General features: G+C 38.0%; 1 protein-coding gene across 1 annotated transcript in view; it reads right to left on the bottom strand.

The window, feature by feature from the left end:
- Positions 1 to 26114, bottom strand: part of baiap2l1b (BAR/IMD domain containing adaptor protein 2 like 1b) — a 77631-nt gene that overhangs the window by 33960 nt on the left and 17557 nt on the right. The window contains exons 4-6 of the mRNA XM_073856831.1: positions 18134 to 18195; positions 10260 to 10331; positions 8337 to 8471 (exon numbers count right to left, since the gene is read on the bottom strand). Coding sequence (XP_073712932.1) covers positions 8337 to 8471; positions 10260 to 10331; positions 18134 to 18195 — 269 coding nt within the window. The remainder of the gene's footprint in view (positions 1 to 8336; positions 8472 to 10259; positions 10332 to 18133; positions 18196 to 26114) is intronic.

Genomic DNA, 26114 nt, shown 5'->3' with positions numbered 1-26114 from the left:
CAGGTGCCATTCAAGAAGAACATTGTAAAGACAGAGATCATTGTGCTTTCTTGTGTAAAGACGTAAAGGCATTGTGAGGTGACCAAGTCAATGAATGTTGGACATTGTGTTTGAAACAAGTGCCAAAGCCAGCTGAATTTATATCAGTTAACCAGCTGTTCATCATGTACTATACTGGACAGTTGAGCACGACCAAACATTGACTGAAACGGTAAGATTACATCGACACAGAATGTGAGACTACTCATAAGGAAAGATTGTAGTGCATTAGTAAATGTGACTATTTCGTCCAAATTTTGTCTAGTTGTTCACACAAATTCATATTGATGTCTTTCAAGTAACTTATTGTGCTTCTTTTATGGTCTATTTTGCCTTTCTTGTCAGCTGTTATCTCCATACTCTCAACGTACAGGAAAAAAATCTTTAAAGGTGTCGTAAAATGTAAAACTGTATTTACCTAGGCATAGATGAATAATACGAACTCTGGTGTTCACGATATGTCATTACCATGTACAAACACAATTGTTTTCTACATATGTAAACCTTGTGCATGCAAAAGACAGCTGGAAAACAGACCAATCTCAACATGACAGCAAATGTGATGTTACAATCTAGATGTACGCCCCAACTTTAAATGATGTAAAATGTTGTTAAAATACTACAAACAAAGTTGTGACTGCTGAGTAAAGGCCGCGGTATAGACCGTTTCATCGGACGCACGTGTGGTGACGAGATATGGGCCTGGTCTGAACCTTACTTTCAAACAAATACCTCGTCGAAAATAACAAATGTTTTGGTTTTCTAGGTACTCTACGTGTTGTTTATTTTGCTTGTTATATAAATAAACTATGTTTAAAGTACATTGTTGTTATTTATTTTTAGGGGAGTTTACCGAAAGTTACGTGTTGACCACGAAAGCCGCTTGTTTATGTTGTTACTGCTGAAACCGTCTATACCGCGGTGCAGTATCAGCGTAGCTTTCAAAGTGTACTCATCGCGACTACACGTGGATGGCTGTGTTCGATATGTACGCAATACAAATGATTTCTTATTCAAATGATTACCCAACCAGACCGTCAGGGCAGCATTGATTTGGCGACATTTACAGTACATTAAAACATTTAGGAAAGGTGAAGAAATGTAGCCGATCCACCATTGCAAACACAGTTTAGAACAAACAACAGAAAACAAAGAACAGGAATCAAACATTATGGTGACGAACATGCTCCACAAAATTAAAGAAAAAACGATGTGTATGAAAATGCTGTCTATTTCCTTTGTATAATTGTTTGTAGTGGAGTGTCAGGTCTCAATATTGTCACACGCATGAGCTGTTGTACGCAAACTGTACGCACACTTTCCGCGCAGTCTAAGATTTTGGGCCGACCACGGACCCTACTGATGACAAAAATGCTGTCATGCGGATGCCACACATACACGGACGTCCCTAGTGTACCTTCGGCTTTAGCGCTATATGCTAGTTAATGCTATATGTTAGCGTTCTATCTGATCTATATAAATGACTGGATTGAGCATAGAACGCTTAACGTAACATCGTGAGGTGAAGCCAGCGCAGAGTTCGAGCCGCCATCTTGGTATACCCAACCGGGAGAGGGCGTCATTGACTTCCATTCAAAATCATGTTTTAAATTCACCCACTTTACAGTGTATCAGTCACGCAAGATTATTTTTAGGATAAGTGTGCGTAAATTAACTGTTAATTCTGGTGTTAATTGCAATGTTTATGTTTTAATCGGGCAGGAAAATGGATATATAAAAAACCGTTAAGGTGAGTGTGTCTGTTGCGTTCTGTTAATGACACGGGTATAAATAAATTTTTTTTGACATTCAGCTACACGGTCAGCGTTATTTCTCTAAATAAGTTTAGGTAACTTGTAAGTTTAGATAACATAAAACCAGCAAATTATTGCCGGCACAAAATATGATTATTTATTTAGATTTCAGAATGAGCACGTTTGTCATTAATACTAAATATGTTGCGGTCTGTCTGCTGATTTGATAATGTAATGAAGATGAATGTATAATAACTGATTAAAAACTAAAATGTCCAACTTTCAGTAAATAACTATGTACATGCTTAGGACGTTTGTGTCGTAATAATGTACAGGGTAACTTCATATATAAAAATGAAGACTAGTGAAGTGATGTTTTATCATTAAAATCTGATCACGTCCATTGATTTAATGGAATGTTTGGGTATACCAACATGGCGGCGTGGTGGCTTCACAGTTGTGACGTCATGCGCAATCCAGTCATTTATATAGATCAGTGGTTCTATTACTAGTTACGTTTGTAGGGCCATACTAAAAAAACGAAACAAATAAACTACCCCATCCATTAAAGAGCACCAATTGTCCGATTCATGTTTTTAACGATATGCAAAAGGTACAAACCCCAAAGTAAACGATGATGTGAGTTATTGTCTCCAACATAAACCTCTTTTCTTGGACTACAACAAACACACGAATTGTAGGCAACAGTTTACTTCCTGGGATTGGTGATATTGGTGTTATTACTCAAAATCTGTATCTTTGTGTGATACAGACCCAAACATAAGGTCTTTTTGCTTTGAGAGCTACCAGCTACTGAGTGACAGCCAATCAGAGCAGAGCTCAACTTATTATTATTCATGACTCTTTAAAATAAGGTATAGACCATTTCATTCTTAGGGCACCTAGGGTTGTAAATGTAAATCCATCTCTGGATAATTTTTGCATTTCATAAAGCCACACCTTCTATGTAATTATCAGATAACAATTTAACGGATTTTTTCAATGCATTCTTTGGCACCTTTAATATTCAACAGATTAAAAAACCCTGATAATTCTTCAGTTTAGGATGAACTTTCCCTTTAATACGTTTCGAAAGCTCTGCCAGGCACATTGTGGTGCACACGATAAACATGTGGTCAGTGTAAGCTGCATCATGCAGGTGTATTCATACAGGTGACACACCCACAGAATAATACAGGTGATGTAAGACAGCAGGCTTTATTATGTCTGTATTCACTGTGATCTCTCTGATCGCCTCTTTCCCCTCCTCCTCTCACTGGTTGTCATGGAAAAAGGAGATTTGCCGGTTTGGTGCACTAAGTTGCAATGGCTTTGCTTTTACTGAGCCTTCCGTGTTTTCTGTCTGTCTGTGTCTCTCTTTTTCTCTGTTTTACCCCTCCCACCCATAGGCTGTTGAGACAGGATAAGTATGACTCAATTTACTTCATGTTCCTACAAAACTTTTGTTAATCGTGTTTTGACTAGTGTGTAAAACCTCTCCCAATGGTGTATCAAATTTAAAAGGGAATTAAAGTACAAATGAGTAATAGGCAAACAAGCTACTATTTTCTTAAATTGAAATAAAATCACAGGGCTCCAGACTGCCACCAAAATTTGAGAGTGTGCCACTGAATTTTTACATCCAGTCGCACATGTGCGACCAGTAAATTTGACCTTTTTTTGTGATGTGACACTGAATTTGAAACAGCACATTGTACGTTCTGCATCTATCATTAAAATATTTATTAGTAGTAAAACAGTGAAAGTTTGTAGAAATTTGAATATTTGGTGCCCCTAAATTTTCTGGTTGCACCCCTAAAATTTTCAGTTGGGGGCCACTGTCCTCCTAGTGAAAAAAGTTAGTCTGGAGCCCTGAATCATATGTGACGCAATTTGTAAAAACGTAGTTAGAGTCATTTTTTAGCGTTTTACTGTTATATAGTCACACCTAGTAGTCCATACTTTGTTTAAATAAAACATTGTAATCTATACATCACACCCGGCACTGCATTTCCTGTCTCCATCAGAACCCCTGGATGGATTGTGTTTGTAAAGTGAAAGGTCCAGTCTGTTATTCAGTTGTTTTTAAGCACAGGTACAAGCTATTAATGGCAAACGAAAACAATGGCTGGTGGTGCAGGAAGGGCAGGGTGACGGCTGGGTTCAGGGGCAGCCCCTCTTCATCAGTATGGAGGGTATTAAAAGGCTTTATTTAATCTACTTCCTGTGTGCACCACATGTTAGAGATGATCTGACACGGTCACCCTAATAATCAAATAAACTCACACATAGGTTACATGACCCTTATCCAGACACTACGACGACTACTGCGCTACCTAGTCCATTTTAAATGTAGTAGTTGTCCATATCCTTAAAAGACATGGCAACTGTTTGTGTGTGAAGTCAAATAGGCTTTGAAAACCACTCTCTTGAATACATGTACACAGACACGTGTATAGACAAACAGTCTGTTCAGCTGTGATAACAGAGACATTTCTGTAACACATATTGAGTTTAAAACAGTAAAACGTGTCATTTAGGTGCTGTGATGGAGAGTGGTGCGAGAGAGCTTTTTTGTCCTGTTACTCATCACAGACGTCTGCTAGGCTAAAGCCTGTTGCTATGGACACCTTCATTCCTCCCCGTGGAGAATAGTAAAAGATATAGAGGACGTCGCACAAGAGGGTGAAGAAAAACACGCCATCCTCACCTAAATGGGAAACCTCAAAAAGACACACACACACACCAAATGTGTGTTCAAAAACTGAGCTGCCTCGCTTTTTTTTAGGACAACATCCTAATCATCATGACAGCTCATAAGCTACTTATCTGGAATTGCTTCGCTGTTAAGTATACATGGAATGCCACCTAATAAATCTGCTCAAAATGTGCTTTCTTTTAAGGCTGCGATGCTTTTGTAGTGAACAGTCATTGCAGTGGTAGAGTGCTTGTGATGGCCTTAAATGTCATTTACTGTAGGTTGGCACCTGAGCTCATTACTTAAAAACAAACACGAAGATTCCGAAAAGCTGATCCTGATGTCTAGCAAAGTATGTGTGAATCAAAAATTAAATGTAATTGGTTTTAAAACAAACTAGCAAAACTGCACAATGGTATCTAATAGGTGTGGACATCAGCAGGATATGATAACATTATATCAATAACTGAGTCATAAGTATTGCAATTCTTATCATTTAGTTATTTAAAACGGTGATGTATGGTCATCAGGTAGACTCAGTGCTTACAGTTGGTTACCAAATCCGACTGTTAATACATAGGATGGGGTTAATAATTAATATTAAAGTTCTTTGTTTGTCCATGTTTTATATTGTTGTAGTTACAGTTTAAACTGCAAACCAATCACTTATCTTGCAAAATCTATAGATCTGTGGGTTAGGGCTGTCACAATGATTAAATAGTCATCTCATTGCATTTGTTTGACCTCATCGCATTGATTTCAGATCACCACAATGATTGCATATTTCTTAAAAAAACACAAGGGGGAGCTGCAGCGCCTGTATAAACGAGACAGTATATCGCGCTCCTTAAATCTCACATAACACACGCTGTTTCTGCATTTTAATGCATGTTAATCTGGAGTACCTAGAGAGTAGTTTTACATCCTTTATATCTCCAAAGAGTCTTTAGTTTAATCAGATTTATAAAAGAAAGATTAGCTTTACCGATTCTTTCCGATAACGTACGAAAAAATAAAGACGGAGGAGTTACTACCACGGGAGGAGCGAGTATGAGTCATGCAACACTATACAACACTGTTTAACTTATGATTTACTACATGTTTGTGTTGTTTATATAATATGCACGTGCCTATTTCCAACATAAGACAGAAGTCTTACTTACCGCATGCAACTCATGACCCTGTTGGGACTTTCAAAGAAATCAAGCACATCAAACACACATGCAAAACTCCGCTGCTACGCCGGATAATAAACTATATCCATTGTCTCCATAAGGCTGGCTTTCTTCTCCTTACATCCAAAAACACACTTCTTCATTCATGCCATTGTTAAGTTTTGAAATTAAACAAAGCGACACGTATAGACGTTGCGGTGACGCAATAAGCGTCTGGTCCGAACTTTACTTCTGGTTTATGTTTGTTTAATGGTCTGACTAGTTACTGAAACTAAACTCTTTAACACATACCTAGTCGAAAATAACAAATGTTTTGGGTTCCTATGTAATCTAGGTGTTGTTTATTTTGCTTGTTATATAAATAAACTATTTTAAAAGGACTTTGTTGTTATTTATTCTGCACGGAATTTACCGGAAGTTACGTGATGACCACGAAAGCCTTGTTTATGTTGTTACTGCTGAAACCGTCTATAGAAACCCCTGAAATGTCAGCTGGACCCGTAATCAAAAAAAAACTTTCTGAAACTAGTACGAACCCAGGCGAAGTGCATTCGGCACAGAAATACTCTGTAACACGTCCAACTGCTTTTTTGCCTACGTTAAGCATGAGGAAACAACTCTATAACTGTGTTCATAAGTCAGAATGCTTGAAATAACATTAAACCACCCCTTTAACTGACAGTGTAACGCGATACATTGCAAAGCCATTCAATACAGTGAAAAAACAGCATTAAAAGAAATGCTTCAAAACTTAGTAGTATGACAGGTAAAACATACATTTCCAAAAAAGCAATTCGAAATTTAGAGAAGTGAAGAATGCTTTTCTTAAGGATCTGGAAGGAATTATTATTTTTTTTGCAGTCACTAGAGACATACGGTTCAGTACTAATATGACCTTAGTAGGATTGGCTAATATCTAAAGGCCTGTTCTGATAAAGTCAGTATATTTTGATTGCGTTTTTATTTTTAGTTATTTTTCAGATACTTAATTGGGTTTGTTACCGCTAATACCATATCATCCCTCAAATTCGTTTGTCATTGTACTATTTTATTGTTGTTGAGTTTTTCGTTGAGAATAATAATCAACAAACATTCAAATTGGGTTTTTCCGCACCACTTTTCAGTTCAGGCGGCCCGCCTAAGCTGGGAAACCCTACCGCTTTAACTAGGTCGTTCAAAAAAAAAAAAAACGCCACAAAAAGGCTGTCAAATGCATCTCAAAGAATAGCGCGGACGAAATGAGAAAGACTTGGTCCGGACCGCCACTGTCTGGAGGATAACTAGCCAGTTGATAAAACATCTTGGAGAATAGCGCGGATGCGCTTCACACTGCCAGTGTGCACGCTTGCCACACGGCCGAAAAAATGAGATAAAGACATGGTCTGTCATGTCTGGAGGATAGCCAGTTGATAAAACGCGTGTCCGTGAGAACTGTAAGTGTACTTATGTTTTGGGTTTATTAAGCCTGTTATTGTATAAGTCTATAGTTCTTGCAACTTTAAAGTAAGGTAGCTGGTGATTTTAATGTTTGAGCAACCTGCTAGCTAGGTTTCACGAGCCCTCCTTTTAGATAATGTAATTAATCGCCAGACGTTCTACAATATCTGCTTTAGTTTGTGTTTATTAACCCGTTAGAGGTAAAACATTTAATTCACTTATAATCTAGTATGTGTTCATTTTTTATCATAGTTTCCCTAAAAAATAAGCTTTATTTGAGTGTTTTAAATAAAAAAATAATTTTCATCATGACGCGTATGCCCCTTCCCTTTGATTGCCACACCCCCCGTCCGGCCCTGCGCCCAACCCTACCACCTCAACTAACAAATTTTCTGCAGAAAACCCTGTACTGATATTGAATTATTGTCCAGCCCTAGGTAAAATAATACTTTAAAATATTGATTTCTATTAAACATACCCAACTCTATACTTGTAAGCCATTTTCTATATTACAAGCAACGTTTATTAGGTGACAACCGCTACAAAAGCTCATGGTAATGAATGGGGAGGTTAGAAAAAGCAGAAGAGCAGTAAAATGTCAAGCTGTCAATGATGTGCCGTCGGATGAAAGAGAAGAGTTATGTCTCATCACAGACAACAGTGTTGCAGACACATCCATCCATCAACAACAGGTTAGAGAGAGAGAGAGAGAGAGAGAGAGAGAGAGAGAGAGAGAGAGAGAGAGAGAGAGAGAGAGCAATCTTTCAAACTTTAGCCATCAGTGTACAGACTGCAGAGAAAAGCAATTAATCTCTGTAGGTAACCCTGATAAACAACATATCATTGGATCAGGGCTAAACGCAGGGCTTGCACTATAAAGATGGTGACAATGTTTAAAGGGGCTTGTTGTTTTCAAAAGGAAAGGCTGGGATCAGACTTCAAGTGCAGATGTTTGGTAGTAAATATCTTTATATCATCCACCGTAAAAACACTGAATCGTATTGAGCGTGTGATGGTGGCAGTGGGCGTTTAAGGCTTCGGCTGCGAGAGGTTTCGCCCTCATTCACCTCCCTTATGAATTGTTGCAAATAAAAACACAATCTTATTTTTGATATTGTGAAGTGACAGACTGTTGCAGGGTGCGGGTGTGCAACTCAACTGCAAAATATGACACACACATACCCGTAATGATTTACTCTATTGGATTTGAAAAGTGCCCACAATCACACATACCTCGTTCTCTTTGCTCTCGTATTTTGAGGCGTTCTTTCCCTGACTTTTCCTCTTGAGCTTCTTCAGGTCTGACTGTGATCTCTCCAGCGAGTCCTGCTTCATTCTGTGCTCCGTCTGGTATCGCTTAAATGTGGCCTGTGGACAGACAACATTGGATCAGTGTCCCTCAAGGACATGGAGACGTGTCCATGCACGCAGTGTGGCAGCGGGTTGATTGACCGCTGTGCTGGTGCAGACATGAAAATAAGATGGTGTTATATAAGCATGTCTGACTGAAAAAACAACATTTTATGCACACATTTTCCATAGGCAGCATTGAGGATATACTAAAGCTTGTAGGAACAAGCAATGTTTGCCAACTAAAAGCAGTGGATTAAATATTCTGTTACAACGGAGTTTGAGCTCCTTTCAAAGATTCTCTATTGGGTTTAGGTCTGGAGACTGGCTAGGCCACGCCAGAACCTTGATATGCTTCTTACAGAGCCACTCCTTGGTTATCCTGGCCGTGTGCTTCGGGTCATTGTCATGTTGGAAGACCCAGCCTCGACCCATCTTCAATGCTCTAACTGAGGGAAGGAGGTTGTTCCTTAAAATCTCGCAATACATGGCCCCGATCATCCTCTCCTTAATACAGTGCAGTCTCCCTGTCCCATGTGCAGAAAAAAACCCCAAAGCATAATGCTACCACCCCTATGCTTCACAGTAGGATGGTGTTCTTGGGATGGTACTCATCATTCTTCTTCCTCCAAACACGTTTAGTCGAATTATGACCAAAAAGTTCTATTTTGGTCTCATCTGACCACACGACTTTCTCCCATAACTCCTCTGGATCATCCAAATGGTCATTGGCAAACTTAAGACGGGCCTGGACATGTGCTGGTTCAAGCAGGGGAACCTTTCATACAATGCATGATTTCAAACCATGACGTCTTAGTGTATTACCAACAGTAACCTTGGAAACGGTGGTCCCAGCTCTTTTCAGGTCATTGACCAGCTCCTCCCGTGTAGTTTTGGGCTGATTTCTCACCTTTCTTAGGATCATTGACACTCCACGAGGTGAGATCTTGCATGGAGTCCCAGTCCGAGGGAGATTGACAGTCATGTTTAGCTTCTTCCATTTTCTAATGATTGCTCCAACAGTGGACCTTTTTTTACCAAGATGCATGGCAATTTCCCCGTAGCCCTTTCCAGCCTTGTGGAGGTGTACAATTTTGTCTCTAGTGTCTTTGGACAGCTCTTTGGTCTTGGCCATGTTAGTAGTTGGATTCTTACTGATTGTATGGGGTGGACAGGTGTCTTATGCAGCTAACAACCTCAAACAGGTGCATCTAATTTAGGATAATAAATTGAGTGGAGGTGGACATTTTAAAAACAGACTAACAGGTCTTTGAAGGTAAGAATTCTAGCTGATAGACAGGTGTTCAAATACTTATTTGCAGCTGTTTCATACAAATAAATAGTTAAAAAATCATACATTGTGATTTCTGGATTTTTTTTAGATTATGTCTCTCACAGTGGACATGCTCAGATCCCTCCATGATTTCTAAGTGGGAGAATTTGCAAAATAGCAGGGTGTTCAAATACTTATTTTCCTCACTGTAAATAAAAAGGTTCATAAAAGAAAAGAAAATGCTTCTCATATCTAGATGTTGTTGAGATATCTCTAATATTTTGGCTAAGTTACTCAGTTAAAATTAGCCAAATTACAGTAAGCAAATGCCAGCATGGACAGGTTGCACATGACATCTTCTCATCCCTCATAACCGATTAGTGATTACAAAAACAAGCATGCTGTTTTCTTTAAAATAAGACGCATAACAACAACAGAAACATGACTTGCAGAAATAATGAGGTTCAATATCACATTAACTTTAATCAGCCGAGCCAGTTTATATTCAAAGCAGAAAATGCACGGCAGCTCACCGTCATGTATTTCACATCCATGTCTGTTTTCCTCTCCAACTCCGCAATAACTTCCCGATGAAAGCGTTTAAACTGTAGAGACAGAGAAATGAAGACAGTAAGTAAACACAAACAACTAATAAAATAAAACCAATAATAAAAAAGTGTGGAATATTGCTGGTGGATGACCCACACACAACATATAAGACACTTGAATGAGCCAGCATTTTGTTTACTGTTGTTGTATAAGCCTAAAGTGCTATTAGAGGAGATGAGTCAGTGACAAACCGTGGGATACCCAAACACACACGCAGACGCACACGAACCCATCAACCTAATGAACAAGAGTGCTTACATCAACACACCTCATCAGGGTATAAGTGCACCCACCCACTCACCCCTGTCTTTATCTTTATGCTCCAGTAATCTGTTTTTAGAGAGAATCTGTGAGATCCCACACTTTGTGTTGGCCTACAGATAATTAATGCATGTCTTTATAAAAAAATGGATTCCTAGAGAGAAATCCCTCGGCCAGATGAATCTGCAGGAATCTGGATGCTGAAGAATTCAGATGTGACTTATAAATATTACAAGTATTGATTTCTTTAGAAATATTTTTAGTTTGTATCTACAACAAAACAAAGCAACTTTAGCTTTGCATGTATAAAGTTCACGAGATGTTTGATAAATGATAATTATATGTGGATTATTTGTTGTTTGGGTGTGTGGCTCAATTGACCTATGGCTAAGCCACGCCCCCTCCACTCACTCAGACAAACGATCAACATTCGGTGAAAGGCACTATGGCAGCTGTCACGGTAGGAGACATTTCACAGGAGGCAATTGATGATTTTTGGATACAGAAAGGCTATACATCATGTCGAAGTCACCAAAAGGGCCTTAACTATGCATTGGAGGATTATATTAATAATTTTATTGTTGAGAAGGTTGATGAAAAGCTTCAGCTCCAGGCATAAATGTACAGGTCACAGTGTAAACGCGATAAACCATCTCGTTGGTGTACAGGTCTAAGTTGCATGCGTTTCCAGGACAAGCCTTTTACCATCTTTACCAAGAGTACCTCTCTGTTAGTTTGGTGCTAACTTACAGTATTTACATGAATCATTCAGCACAATATTGCTATTACAAATAACATTTGTTATCTCGGTTATTTATAGATGCTAAGTTATTTACAGAAGCTAAGTGACATGATGTACAACGCAGCTAGAAGCTAATGTTAACGTTTTTGTAATGTTAGGCTAATGTTACGTTAGCGATGTTAAAGATAATGTTCAAATACAGGGCTCAACGCAAAAAAAATTTATACTGGCCCGTCCGGGCCAGTGGTTTAGGTTTTGACTTGCCCTGCCAAAACTGGCCCCAATAAAAAAAATGTCAGTGTCACATATTTAAAAATAATAATTCAAAAATCAAATATAATTGTATACATATATAACAGACATGTTCCAACGAAAAAAAGGCTCCCAACTTTTCTGCTTTACCTGTAAATTGACAGCAAATTGTGCAAAATATTGCATCGTTCCTTTCATCGTGTTTTCCCAAAGTAAATGTCTGCTTCCAAGATGTTAAATAATATACATTGATGAAAATTTTTTTTGGTGACTATGGGTGAAGCACTGGCCTGGTGCAGGTTTCCCAAAAGCATCGTAAGGCTAAGTTGATCGTAAAAACTATCGTACAAATCATCTTAAAATTACGGGCTGTTTCCCAAAAGCTTTGTAACTTAAGTAGCACTTGAAAATCATCGTAGATCTACGAATGCTCTGGAGTAATCGTTCATACATAAGGGCATCGTAAGACAACAGAGTTACAAGGTCACCTGCAGGACAACAGCAAATTGCACTCCTGCAATGACGATAATGTAATGTTTTAAATGTAATGTATATTTATTTATTGGGTTCTTCTTTGTTTATTTGTTTAAATTACTTTAATATAATATATTTAAAATTAAAATGAGAAATCAAATTTAAATTACAATTAAATTATAATTTTGGTAATAGTTGGTACTATTAATTTGATAAATGGTTCCTACCAATTGCTTCTATAATTAATCTACAGTAAAAAAATTATTGTTTTGAAGTGAAATGGCATCTGATTAAGGAAAGCAAATAAATATGTACGGTACAATGCATTAATCCCTAATAATAAATAAACATGGATAATAAAAAAACTAATAATAGCCTAATAATAATCTATACTATACATAAAATGCAGAAGGCATTTCGCAGTGGGACGAGTCCTAACTAAATACGGAATAGAATATTTCATTATGCACAAATTATTAAAACATTAAAATAATTTTAAACAAATAATTGTTTAATGACTAAATTTTATAATATTTAGTCATTAAACAATAATGAAAATATTATAAAAAAAACATTAGTGCACATCAGCTGAAGATCATTAGCCTAAACAAGCTTCTGCTACAAATTCGAGACATTCTATAGGTGACATTTTAGCACTTGACAAATGGATAGCGACTCGTAAGTAGCACTTAAAACCCAGCTGCGAATGATCGTTTTACGTTCATCTTTGGGAAACGCACGTAAATGAACAACGAATGTTCGTTAAGTAGCTCGTAGAAAGCGCACTTAAGAGCTAAGTTCAATCGTTATCGGGAAACCCGGCCCTGATCGGGCAAGTGACAATACTTTTTACTAGCCCGAACATCTCTCACGCTTGCCCCAGGCCACCGGGCAGTCCTTTATGTTGAGCCTTGAAATACGTTGTGGACTTAGCTTAGAACAGATGCAGACATCTTTGTTGAATTTATCCATGTTTAGTTGGTGTTGTGGTCTACCTCATAACTTAATACAGAGAAGACACTTAATGTTATCTTGTTTGAAATGTGGCTTGGGAAATCGTAAAAAATACACGACGTCGGGCCAGCCTCTCGGAATACCCAGTGTTGCATGTACCCCATGCATACGTTTGACCATTTTAAACTTAAAATGACAAGAAAAAGCATATAAAAACCAAATGAAAACGGACTACTTGCAATGCATTTCAATGGACGTGAAAGCAGAGAATGTCCGAGTGTATTGGGTTAGCTATGCCCACTAGGGCTGCAACTAACAATTATTTTCATAATCGATTAATCGGGCGATTATTTTTCCGATTAATCGACTAATCGGATAAAATATAAATATTTACTTAATTAGATGTTTTTCACGTATTATAGCTTAATAAGGCACTAAATTAGGGTATTCACGTGTAGAAGTGTAGTTTTAAAAGTGCAAAAGCAACACACTACTACAGAGTTTGCATTTTTGCTTCCGTGCTTTTAACCAAGCTGGTCGGCTGGTTAGAAGATAGCAGTGTTTCCGCTATATACATTCAACCGTGGCGGGCCGCCACGCCTAAAACATCCCCGCCACGCCTGCGGTTGTGTATAGAAGGGATACAGCAAACGAAATCTCGCCGGATGAGCACTGTTTTATCCTAATCCTTCACCCAAACCCAACTCTAAACACAAAATTTCACAGGATTGTAGGATGTATTTGTATCTCATTTAGCCAGAGCCGCTGTTTTCATCCTAAAAATCCTACCTCCAAATATAATTCTAAACTTTTCGGCATTTTATGTATCCCTTCTAGACAAAACCCACGGCGGCAGCTCGCAAAATAAATAAAGCTACCGAAATGTCCGCCCTGCCAGACTGGCTGTTTTAAAGAAATAAATTCCTTTCTGGATTCGCGTTGTTCACTCATTTATAATAAATAAATCTCCTAAAATATCATCATTTCCCCTATGGGTTTAGTTTCATGCACAAATAGATTTAAATCAATAGATGATGCTACGTCTCTGTTTTGAGAAATAATAATAAAATAAATAAGCCTACACGAAATATGTTATAATTATCAGATTGACAATTAAAAAAGTATTTGAGTTGCTGTTCTTTTTTTGTGAGGCGCTGTTAAACCAAAGCAGCAGAAAGCACGTCATGTTTTTAATGATTTTAAATAAGCACAAGGTTTTCTCCTTATTGTGAGTTTACACAAATAAAAAAAAACAATTTTTAGTTTCGAATGTTATTTTACTTTTATCTGTATGGCAATAAATTAAGGGTAATTTAAGTTGCAAGGTCATCACGCGTATGCTTTTCACATGCGCATAAACACGAACGCAGCGCTGGGCTGCGAGAAAAGACATGATTCAACTTTCGATTTAACATATTACAAGTTTTTTGGACATTCATTTGGAATCACTGTACTCATATTATCAACTTATCAGGCCATTCGTTATTCAGAATATAGGCTATAAACGCAGCGCGTCTTCTGTGCTCTAGATCGACCCTCACAAATTTTCACATTAAATGATAAGAGGTTTGTTCAAAAACAAAAGGCTAAACACTGAATACTACTTAAATGCGACTGCAAAACATTACTAGTCGAATCTGTTTGGAAGGAAACTTACATTATTCCCGTGGAAGAGACGGACGTTGGTAATAAAAACTTGAGGCAGACGGTTTCATCTGTTTTCAGACAGCGGGATCAGGGTACCCGCGGGTGAACCGCATAATATTTGATGGTAACGGGTGTAATAATATTAACGTGTCATTTGCATTGTAGTTGCAGGTCGGGACTCAATAAGCAAGAGTAGGCTAAACTGCATGTCTAACATCAAAGACCAAAATTAGACTTGATTCCGATAGGTAGCAGTTTTTAAATGGCTTATTTGTGTTTAAGATCTGTCTGAAGAACGTTAAAGGTTTATATTTAGCTGCGCGATTTGCGGTGTGACCGGGTCGGGCTCTTTATGTCAAACGGGTCGGGTGTGGAATGCTGGAATAAATTGCTGCTGATGTCGGGTCAGGTGTTCTGTCAATCACAGCGGTGCGCATTATCAAACAGGACTGTGGGTGACTTTGCAACAGCTCTGTAACGCTAAACATGAGCACGAACTTGCACACTACATTAAAACTACAATGAAAGATCCGTATGAAGCTATAAAACTTACTTATTTTTTAAGAAAATACAGTTTAGATCAAACATAGAAAAGCAATATGCTATAAATATAAGGAAACGTAAATGACAGCATGAAAATGATAAAAAATACATGTTAGTTTACTGTAGCCTATATTCTACATAAAAAAATAATGTACATTTATAATCATCATGGGCGCCCCCTGCCGCCACAGCTGGAAAAAATCCTAGAGGAAACACTGAGATAGCCTGAATAAATGTGCAGCTTGTGTATGAAGTAGGTATGCTCCGATCAGGATTTTTGCAGGCCGATACCGATCACCGATTTGTTGTCTTCGTGATCGGCCGATACCAATGCCGATACCGATTTTTCAAGCTGATATGCAAGCTCTTTGATGACTGTAACTTTTAACATTTTTTCTAGATAAAGTAAAACCACAGATGTTGCCTTTGTTATATTACTTGCAGTAATTAGGTATATTATTTTTTTAATAGAGAATCAAATAAATTAGGACAACAATTATTTCTTCTGCAAAGAGAAATTTAATATGCCTTTATAAAGGCTTATGTCTGTAAAAACTTATGAAAATAAAACATTTCACAGTCTTTACTGTATGAATTAAATATACCGTACACGCATTCGTATGAAGTACAACAGTTCTTTAGTGAAGAGCAGATAGTGATTTTATTGAGAGATGAATTAGGTTACTGTAGCTTTAAGACTTGACAGAGATCGCTCTATCCACGTGCACTCACTGATGACAGGCTGCTGTGTGTGCGCGCGGCGGGTGTATGCAGACGAGAGCAGCTGTGAGGAAAATTAAAGTTTAAACGCTCAAAACTTTAAAACGCATGCAAATAATACACTTTTGACATGAGGATGCAATTGTCCGCGATAGATATGTGTTGTATACGCTGTTTGATGGGAATGTGAAGACGGGTCGCGATGTTAGGACCGGACCGCGTCCTCGTAGAAAATACACATATCTCTGTGAAGGCAAAGAGAGAAATGCAAATCTACACGTCGCTCATCAGCCACGGGTCATAAAAATGCTCTCACTGCGTAAAAATGGTCTCTACGTGCAGCCGCATTGAGGAGCCGTATCATGACAGACAAAAGTAAGATCGGTTCACGAGATCGGCAAATTTAACGAGGAGCGATCGAGTCATTTAATGCCGTTATCGGCCGATACCGATCTGCGGCCGATCGATCGGAGCATCCCTAGTATGAAGTAAAAGTAAACTCGCACTGTATTAAGAAACAGCACCTGACTTTTTTGAGGCTGTTTCCACTTAGGATGTGTTTTCGTTTGATCGGATCACAAGTGGACGAGAAAGACACATCAAGTTTATACCTGGTATTTAAATCTGTCTCTTTTGATAGCTTCTGTCATCAATACTCTGAGGGGGTGACCTGTGGAGACTTTGAGCGAGTCTTTCTGCTGTCATTAATACATGAGCGGGAGTAATGATGAGTTTATAAGGACGCAAACTAATATTATGTCGGAGTCTGCTGCTTGTGTTGTAAGTAAACATGCTGCACAGTGTTTTGTACATGGAAGTTATACGTTAGAGCTTTCTCTGATATTTCAGCACAATTTATGTAAAAAGATCACGCAACTTTCACACGCTCGTAAAATGAAACTACGTGGAGATCAGCCGCTTTAGTTTTATCAATGAAAGGCTACAAATAGCGCTGTACAACATGTGTTCACACCGGAAGTCAGAAAAGACGTAAAACATTGTGTTCAGTACCTCAGATTAGATAAATAGGCGGAGAGAAGGTTTGCATTGCGTAAATATAACATGACAGACTTTGTGCAGGCAGCTCCCGCTGTATAAAGAAACAGCACCTGACGCGTGTGCATGTTGGCCGAGGTGGTGCGGGAGCATGTGACGTCTCAGACCAACGAATGTCATAATTGATTATTATCGATTTTATCGATAAGTTGTTGCAGCTCTAATGCGCACTGTGATTGGCTAATCGCGTTTGGGGGCGTGGCTTAGCCATAGGTCAATTGGTACAGCAAGGTAATGGGTTTGATTCCTAGGGAATACACATACTGATCAAATGTATAGCTGTAATGCACTGTTTGTCGCTTTGCATAAAAGCATTTGCCAAATGCACCTATTGTGAAAAAAGCATATAAAAGCGCTTTAATGAAAATGTTTTAATTAAAACACCATTACGGAAATTAATGTTGATGAAACTATGATGGGAAGATAAACAATGCTTGATTAATAATGCATCATCATTGTCTTTGAAAAATAAAACATCTAACAGGAATAACTGCGTGAGGTAAGGCATCAGTCAGTATATAGGTCCAGATTTACTAAACGGGGCAATTCCAAAAATGGAGTGGTAATATGTGCGGGTTATTTACTAACTGGTACACATGCGCAACAGCTGATTTCCATAATGGCCAACGCAATCTACTAAGACTGAAGCTAGAAATCACTGCACACTTTTTTAAGCCGGACTGTATTTTTCGACCACATGTCAGAGTTTGGAAGAACATGAGAAAAAGTTGATTTTATCAGTGTCCTTTTCCTGTCTGTTATCTGCCATCTAGTTTCTAGTCGGCAGTGTTGGATGCAGTTGATGTGGTGTTGCAGGAACATAATTAGGCGCAGGGCTCAGGTGCATGAGCGGGCATGTTCAAACCTGCGCTGATAAAAAACACAGTCCAACACACAGTAGGTGTGTCTGGCTTATTTCTACACTAGTTCTCAGTGTACTCCAACATAACCGCCTGTGAGTCAACAGGAATGAGATCAGCCTCTATGAAGTTTATGGGAAATGAGATGTTTGATATATGATTATGAGATTGTGTGGACGGGGATTACTTGTTTGGGTGTGTGCAAGCCTGTGTTCAGGCAGCCTGGGGTTATGTTTACAGAACGGAAACAAACAAACAAACACTCGTCAATGAACAGGGACAAACTCACGTTCTCTTCCAGCTCTACATTCACTTTTCTGTGGACGTCCGAGATCTCCATCAGAACAACCCCTGAGGAGAGAGAGAGAGAAACACTTATTAACATCTCACACCCTAACACATGACATTAACGCGTGCCTTGTTTTTATTTTAATAGCGCTCAGAATTCCCTCGACTAATAAAGCTCTACAGCCTTGTTTTCCATGAACGATGGTCCCTCAGAGCGGCTACTGTAATTAAAAAAACCATCAGTGATATTTCTCCCAGCGTGATTCTTCCCTCTACAATCAAAGAGGGATTAAAATCACAGCACTTTATATAAAGGACCAGCCCACAAGCATTTGGTCGACACTTATTTAAAAGCTTAAACAAGCTTTAAGAAATGGATGTGTTAGTTGGAGAGACAGAAGGGGAGTTGATTCACAACGATTAACATCGTTGGAAAAAGTTCAGCCCAGCCCTGAGAAAGTAAAAAATTACATAGATATAACAGTGCAGTCTCTCTTCTCTATTATCTGTCCATATAATTTCTCAGGTTGCTTTCATATACACACTCATATACACACAAAATTTCAAACCAAGAATGCTGTCGTGTGTAAAACATAAAAGACAGAACTTGCCTTTCACAGGAGCACAATGTTTAAAGAGGAAATATCCCGGCGCAACAGGAGCCGGTGAGACTTAAGTGTTCTCCAGCTGGAGCTACGCTAACTAACTTAGCGGTAAATCTCTATTAGATAAATGAGAATGCAGTACTACTAATAATAGTAATAATATTAACAGTAATAATATAATGGTTACGCTTTATAAAAGGGTCTATGAATCATAATGACCTTATTTTTACTTCAGCCTAAGGCATGTACTAATCATAAACTAATAGTCATCATTGAGTACAACAAGACGTGTTTTTAGTTGTTAGTTAATGTATTAATAAACAACAAGTTTATGTGTTGAGTCATGAGTCATGTTGTAGTTAATAATGACTCTTCATTAGTTTATGATTTGTACATGCCTTAACTCAGCATTACTTCATATTTACTGTAACATTTACAGTTCATTATGGTTCATGGAGCTTTATTATAAAGTGTTACCCATATAATTACAGTGATTACGTGATTATTTATTTTTTCATAGAATAAAGCCGATCAGGAGTCAGGATAGTGATAATAAATTACTATAGTAACACTTTTAGGTCTTATAATCTGTTTTAGGAAAGAAGCTCTTAGTACTGCTGACAAGAGATGTTTGTTTTAAAAACAAATTGTCTGTACTGCTGCTTAGTTTTAAGTTTATTTTTTTCTATTAAAAGAGAACAGAATATTTAAACAATGCACATTTGTGTGTAATTTGAGTTGGACAGAAATCTGAAAACTTAAAGGGAAACTTCACCCATTTGCATTAAGCTTTGTATCGTTAGAACCCCAGTCATGTTTTTGAATGGTCGTGCATCATTCCCTCAGTTTCCCCTGAGACGGGAGAAATACTGATTCCAGTGTTGCACTTCCTTCTTTCAATGATGTAAAAATCGTCATTTTGCGTAATTGAAAGAAGAAAATCCTGTATCTTTGTTGAGTGTGAAAGACTACAGACACTCATTCCTCATTTTTCCAAGGTGGGGGCTATGGGTGGGACCCACTCACGCTAAAGACCTATTACAGATCAGTGGGTGGGACTTACGAAAATATACGAATATGATATGGAAGAGGGTGATTTCGCAAGCGTGTTTCTCTAATCTGCTGGTCATTGCACCTTTATGAGCCACAAAACAGCAAAGAGCTGAGCCAGATGGAGGAACAGAAGCCCGAGGAGTAGGCCGGAGCCTGGGCTTCGGCTGAGTAGAGGAGCCCGGGGAAGATGCCGGAACCATCGGCCTCTGCTGCGTAGAGAAGCCCAGACTGATAGTGCCTCTACTCTCGCTGTGTGCTTTCTTTATAACATTTCTGCATCAGATAAGGATATGGACGTTTGTTTGGTGAATGTTTCCAGGCAAGAGAGCAACTTTACGCGTGTTTAGACATGTTTATTTCACAGACGCGTTTCGGCTTACGAGCAAGCAGACGCGCTGCGGAGTATATGAGCTTGGACGGACTCTCGCTGTGTGCTTTCTGTTTAACATTTCTGGATCAGATAAGGATATGAACGTTTGTTTTGTGAATGTTTCCGGGCGCATGCTTATTTCAAAGACGTGTTTTGGCTTACGAGCACAAGCTCCAAGAGCTGAGGCAGCGCGTCTGTGGAGATATTGTGCAGGGAACGCGTTTGTGTGCAGGATGCAGGAATAAACGGACGTCTGACTAAAGTGAGTATTTCTATTTTCTTTGTTATACTAAGGTGGCATTTATGTACACAATAGCATATCTGAGCGGTGTTTTTTATGTCTATATTGTGAGAGCAGTGAGGCTGATAGTACACAGATGTAATTACAGTAAACAAGAGACAAAAAGAAAATTGGTAAAACTAAATAAACATTTAAAATGCATACCTTTTATAAGTACTTGAAAAGACATTTGTACTGCGGATCTGAAACCGCACGTTACTGTTTGAATAAGACTTTGCTACACACCAGACCAGAGTGTTATTGTGTGTAACACAACGTAACATCACGTTTAAAAGTAAATCATGATTGGTGTCAGTCAGACACAGTGGTGGTGGCTATTTTATTTGTTATACTAACATGACATTTATGTACACAATAGCATATCTGAGCCGTGTTCCGATTAATGGGAGTGGCTTGCAGAGCTGTGCATTGTGGTGCATAGTGGGAGTTGTAGTTTTTCATAAAAATGTGCTCTAAAGTCACGTTCTGTCTTTTCTCGGTCAAAAAGGCACAAAATTCTACATTTATGTTACATTTGACTACAAATAGGACCCACTTTCCATAAAGATTAATGTTCCTATTGATGAAATGGCCCTTTAAGAGAATAATCTGGTCAAAGTTAATTAAAACAACTATTTCAAAAGCTGAGGTGATTTTCTTTTTTATTTATTAGAATGTATAACTAAATGTTTTAACTAATTGAAAAAGCTAAATAATCGTTCAAAACATACTGATTAGTCATTGAAATAATCAACAATTAGTCGATTAATCAGTCTAATAATCAATAGATTAATCGATAATCAAAATAATTGTTTGTTGCAACTGTTTTTGTTAATTACATAAATAATTATGGTTTTGTCCATTGCAGATAGCATCGTACCATTAAATAACTCGTAATCTTACAACTAGGGATGTTCACATTGACCATTTAACCGTTAACCGAAGGTAAGAATTTATGACCGATTAACATTATCAGTTAAAATAAAAAATATTTGTTAATATTCGTCATGAGCCGACAGACATTTCGCCACTTTTGTATCTTTAATTTGTGAATGTCCTGTAAATGACACAAATGATTGCTGCCCTGACGGTCTGATAAAGTAATCATTTGTATGAGAAATCATTTGTATGCGTGTTTGGAAGCTGAACGGAGACGCGCGCGTGTCCGCGCAAGATGACGCGGTCCGTCTCACGCACATCCGGACAGACGTTCGCTGATGGCCTCTGACCCTAAACATAAACATCTCTCTTTTTGCACAAACGGAGAAAGACGACGCAAAACCAAAACTTTCTGAAAAGCATCTTGCTTTTCCCGCAGCATATTTCAGTTAAGGCGGCCCGCCTAAGCTTGGAAACCCTACCGCCTTAACTAGGTCGTCCAAAAAAAAATTTGCTGCACAAAAGGCCATTAAGTGCATCTCAAAGAATTGCGCGTACGCGCATCACACCGCGAGCTAGGACGCGCGCCACACGGCCGAAATGAGAAAGACGTGGTCCGGACTGTCACTGTGTGGAGGATAACTAGCCAGTTGATAAAACATCTCAGAGAATAGCGCAGACGCGCTTCACACCGCGAGCGTGCACACGCACCACACGGATGAAATAAGATAAGATGTGGTCCGTCACATTTGGAGGATAGCCGGTTGATAAAACCCGCCCACCCGCAAAACCCTACCACCTTAACTAACAAATTTTCTGCGGGAAAACCTGTATTGTGAGAGCCAAAATACATCGGCCTATATGTCATTTTAATGAAAACTTTCAATACATTTTGTTTAATTGTATTCATTTAATGTTTTCAGTTAATAAGATATGATTTTTGATTAGTGAAACCAGAATCCAGAAAAATGAATGAGAATTAATAAAATAGAATTTGGGAAAAAATAAAACAGATTTCATAGAGCACAAAATTGTAAGCTGTTGGACCTTAGTTACAACTTTTTTTAGAGTTTATGAACATGTGGTACTAAACACAAAGTGTTGTAAAGTTCAGCTTCTGAAAAATATAAATTCAAGGTAAAGCCACATAATTAAAACCAAAATGTCATATTTAAATTGCAAAGGCAAAAAACCTCAATAGTTTTCTTGTTTATTAGGAACCTTTTAGTAATTCTTACTTCTCTTAGACATTTTATATTATTATGAAAATCTACAAAACATTATACAAATTATAAAAAGAATTTCAGGTAAAGTCTAAAATCTTTCTTTAGCTAAAAAAATTGTGACGAAGAGGTAAAGGGTGACTCCCATGATTTACACAGTATGGTTAGAAATAAATGCGCTTGAAAAGAAAAACATGCACCTAAAAAATCAACTCAAGTGGGCAAATATTGCCTTAAGTCACATGTGTCACAAGGCCAGCTGAGAACAGCAGGTTTGAGTTGACCTACTTAAACATTATCTGCTCTCTGACCTTGATTCATTATCAACAACTTCGATCCATAGATGTTTAAAGGTGTTTGTTTGTGTGTACCTATGGCAATACCATAAATGAAAGATCACTGCATTTAAAGCGTAAACCAATGTACAGAACCCTGCCAGAAGACATTTCCCTACAAAATATCCTAAAAGTAAAATATTTATGGTTGGGTCATTGCTTTGTGGTGAGACTCGGGGAAAGCACAGGTTTAAACTTTGAACGTGTCATATTTATTATCTCATTACTCTTATATGCTATTTGTGAATATAGAATATGTTTTTTAATCATAGTTTCCATTCATAATAAAAGGGAAATATAGTAAAAAATAAAATGCGCATTGTAATATTTTGCTAAGCATTCACTAGGTCCAAATTTGCCCTGACACACATCAAACGGACTCAAGGAAGTAGCACGTTAGTTCTGCGCCAACGTAAGATAACTTTCCATACCAGCAGGTGGCAGTTGTTAGTGTTCTTTACTTAAAACAGGAAACTTCTGGGATAAAACAACATAAACAAAGCAGTACTCGCTTACCTGTTTCACACAAATCTCACTCACCACAGTTGATTTTGTGATATACCTGTAATAGTGACTAACATTCATTTCTTATTAAAATAAAATCCTCCATATTTATAAAATATACAACTGCAAAACATGCAAGCTGGCTTACGTCTGACCTCAGTGTACATTTCGTTTATCATCTTGTGCACTGGTTGGCTATACCATTCTGATACGTGTAGCACAAATACATGCAGCTGCGTGTCACCGCATCTCAAACGCTCCCATTGTGTAAACTGATTGGTTTATGACATTAAACAGACATTTAAAAAACATATTAGGAGCTCTACAATTGCTCTCGTGTTGCTTTAATGTCATACGCCAATCGCAGTGTACATTATTTCAAACATAAATAATAAGCCATTAACTCAGAATAACAATGAGCTCCTTCACGCATATCTTTGTTTTCTTCATAAAAATTATGTTGTAAGGATGTAAGAGTATTTGGGTATGGTTCATAAAGTGTAGTGTGAGCGCAGATTAATGGGGGGCCATTCACACTTGGGTATGGTTTGGTTCGGTTACGTATAATATGAGCATACGTATATATGCCCTAAGTCAAATGACGCTCAAAACCTGCTTGACCGCCATCCATTGGCTTGGTGTGTACAAGGCTTTATACTGACAAAAGAAACGTTTTTAAGGTCATAAGAAACATTTCAGTCAAGTGACCTAGGACAACCAGAAAAAAACTACAAATGACCACAAGCGAAAAATCAATTCCTTAAATTGTGTTGCAGTAATTGAAGTTCAATGTCAGACTGAGATGTGATTGGATGGATGATATACAGTCGAGTCTTTGATCACAGCTGCGACCCAGTCAGTCACAGAAACTTCCACTGTTAAGAACAAAAGCTGCGGGCTGGGTGGGGTAGACAATGACTACAGAGACATAACAGTGACATTAGCAGAGCTTTACAGTAGACAGTAACTCTCCCTGATACAATAGATCATCCAACGCTTCTGTATTATCAAAGACCACAACAGCAAACATACCAACTACAATGAGCATGAAATGGAGATCTGGTGTATCTGCGATGAATGAAAGCTCACTGCTAGATTCATTTCTAGATTGATTATCAAGAATGAGTGCTGTACTGTAATTTAAGCACAGAGTAATGCTTACATTTAGACATATACATTTATGTAGCTATACATGTTATGTGGGGTTGTGGCAATAAAATCAAATCTATTTCTTGCTAAAAAATATACTGCAATACTTTTCCCATTATTTTATCCACACTTAATATTCAAAAACTAAAATAATTTGTGCAATTTTGTCATAACACATAGTTCAGCAATGAAGCAGGTCATCTATTTAAGCACAAAGTATTTATCAGTGCATTCGGGGCTGTGAAACAACTGCAGATTTACTATCTCAAAGACACGCTGGGTCTTTTGGTGCAGTTTTAAACGTAATACAACTATGATAATGTGTAGGGCTGTAACGATTAATCACGTGTCCCAATAAAAATGCCTGTCTGGAAATGATTCAGAATCGGTTTTAAATCGATTCTGTGTTTCATGCACAGCTTGTGTGTGTACTAGGTGTTTTGGTCAGTAGGAAGTCCTTATCAATCTAAAATCATTATGAGTCTGAGTTGTTTAAAACGTGCATTTAAAAAAAGCAACACTCGTTAAACAAAAACATTCAAAATATTCTTTATTATCATTAAAATATCTGAAACAATTTAAAGAACTGAGATATAAATATCCTTATAGACATTTCCTGGAATAGCGTTTGTAATGCTAGTTCTTCTGTGGCACAAAGGGAGTTTCTATACGAGAGCGCCCCCTGGCTTTGGGATGTCACCGTAATATAGTTACAATTCATTCATTAAGAAAATGCGCATTTGCACGATTAATCGTTGCAGCCCTAATAATGTGATACATTTAATCGTAACTTGGTATCTAGGGCTGGGCAAAAATAGATTTTTCGATTAATAATTTTTTTCCCCCATGGTTGAAATCGATCCTCACAGGCCACAAATTGATTTTTTTCCAATTTTATTTACGCAAACATTGAACGTAAGATTAACATTAATCTAATTACTAATTACTAGTCACCCTTTTTTTGCCTTGCGCAATGTTACTAAGGAGCGAGAGGCGAGCCTGTCATTCATTCATTCAGTCAATATTCTAATATATTATAATATAATATTATATATATTCTATATTCATTGAGTTGATTCGAGAATAAGTATAAAAATCGAGTCGAGAATCGGACCGAGAATCGAAATCGAATCGATCAGGAACATCTGAATCTATACTCAACCCTAATGGTATCACGGTGAACATCATAATTTAAGGAGGTTAGCAATACCCACTACTACTGTGCATTAGGGCTGTGAAGGTTGTCATAACCACCGCACCACCACGGTGGTAAAGTGCAACCCGCGGTGGGGAAGTGTGTGCTGTGGTGGTGTGCACGTCACAAACTATAATAAATATAAAGTACAATCTTGTCCGGTCTTAAAGTTTGTGTTTGCACAAACGACCAGCAGGCAGGAGTTAATGCGCTATTTGCAATAAGGCAAATGATATCAGTGATGACCCGCTGGATTGGGGGTGGAACAATGAGGCAAGATATTGGCAGTTTCTCAATCTGAAGGCTGCAGCCTACGCAGTTCGCATTTGTAAGCTGCATACTTCATCAATACTGTCTTATTTCATAACATTAACAATTATAAAGTTGAC

Source organism: Misgurnus anguillicaudatus, chromosome 19 (assembly GCF_027580225.2).
Source record: "Misgurnus anguillicaudatus chromosome 19, ASM2758022v2, whole genome shotgun sequence".
In the NCBI taxonomy this organism is placed as follows: domain Eukaryota; kingdom Metazoa; phylum Chordata; class Actinopteri; order Cypriniformes; family Cobitidae; genus Misgurnus; species Misgurnus anguillicaudatus.
The sequence above is the reverse complement of the archived record's forward strand: the minus strand, read 5'-3'. Positions and strand labels throughout refer to the sequence as shown.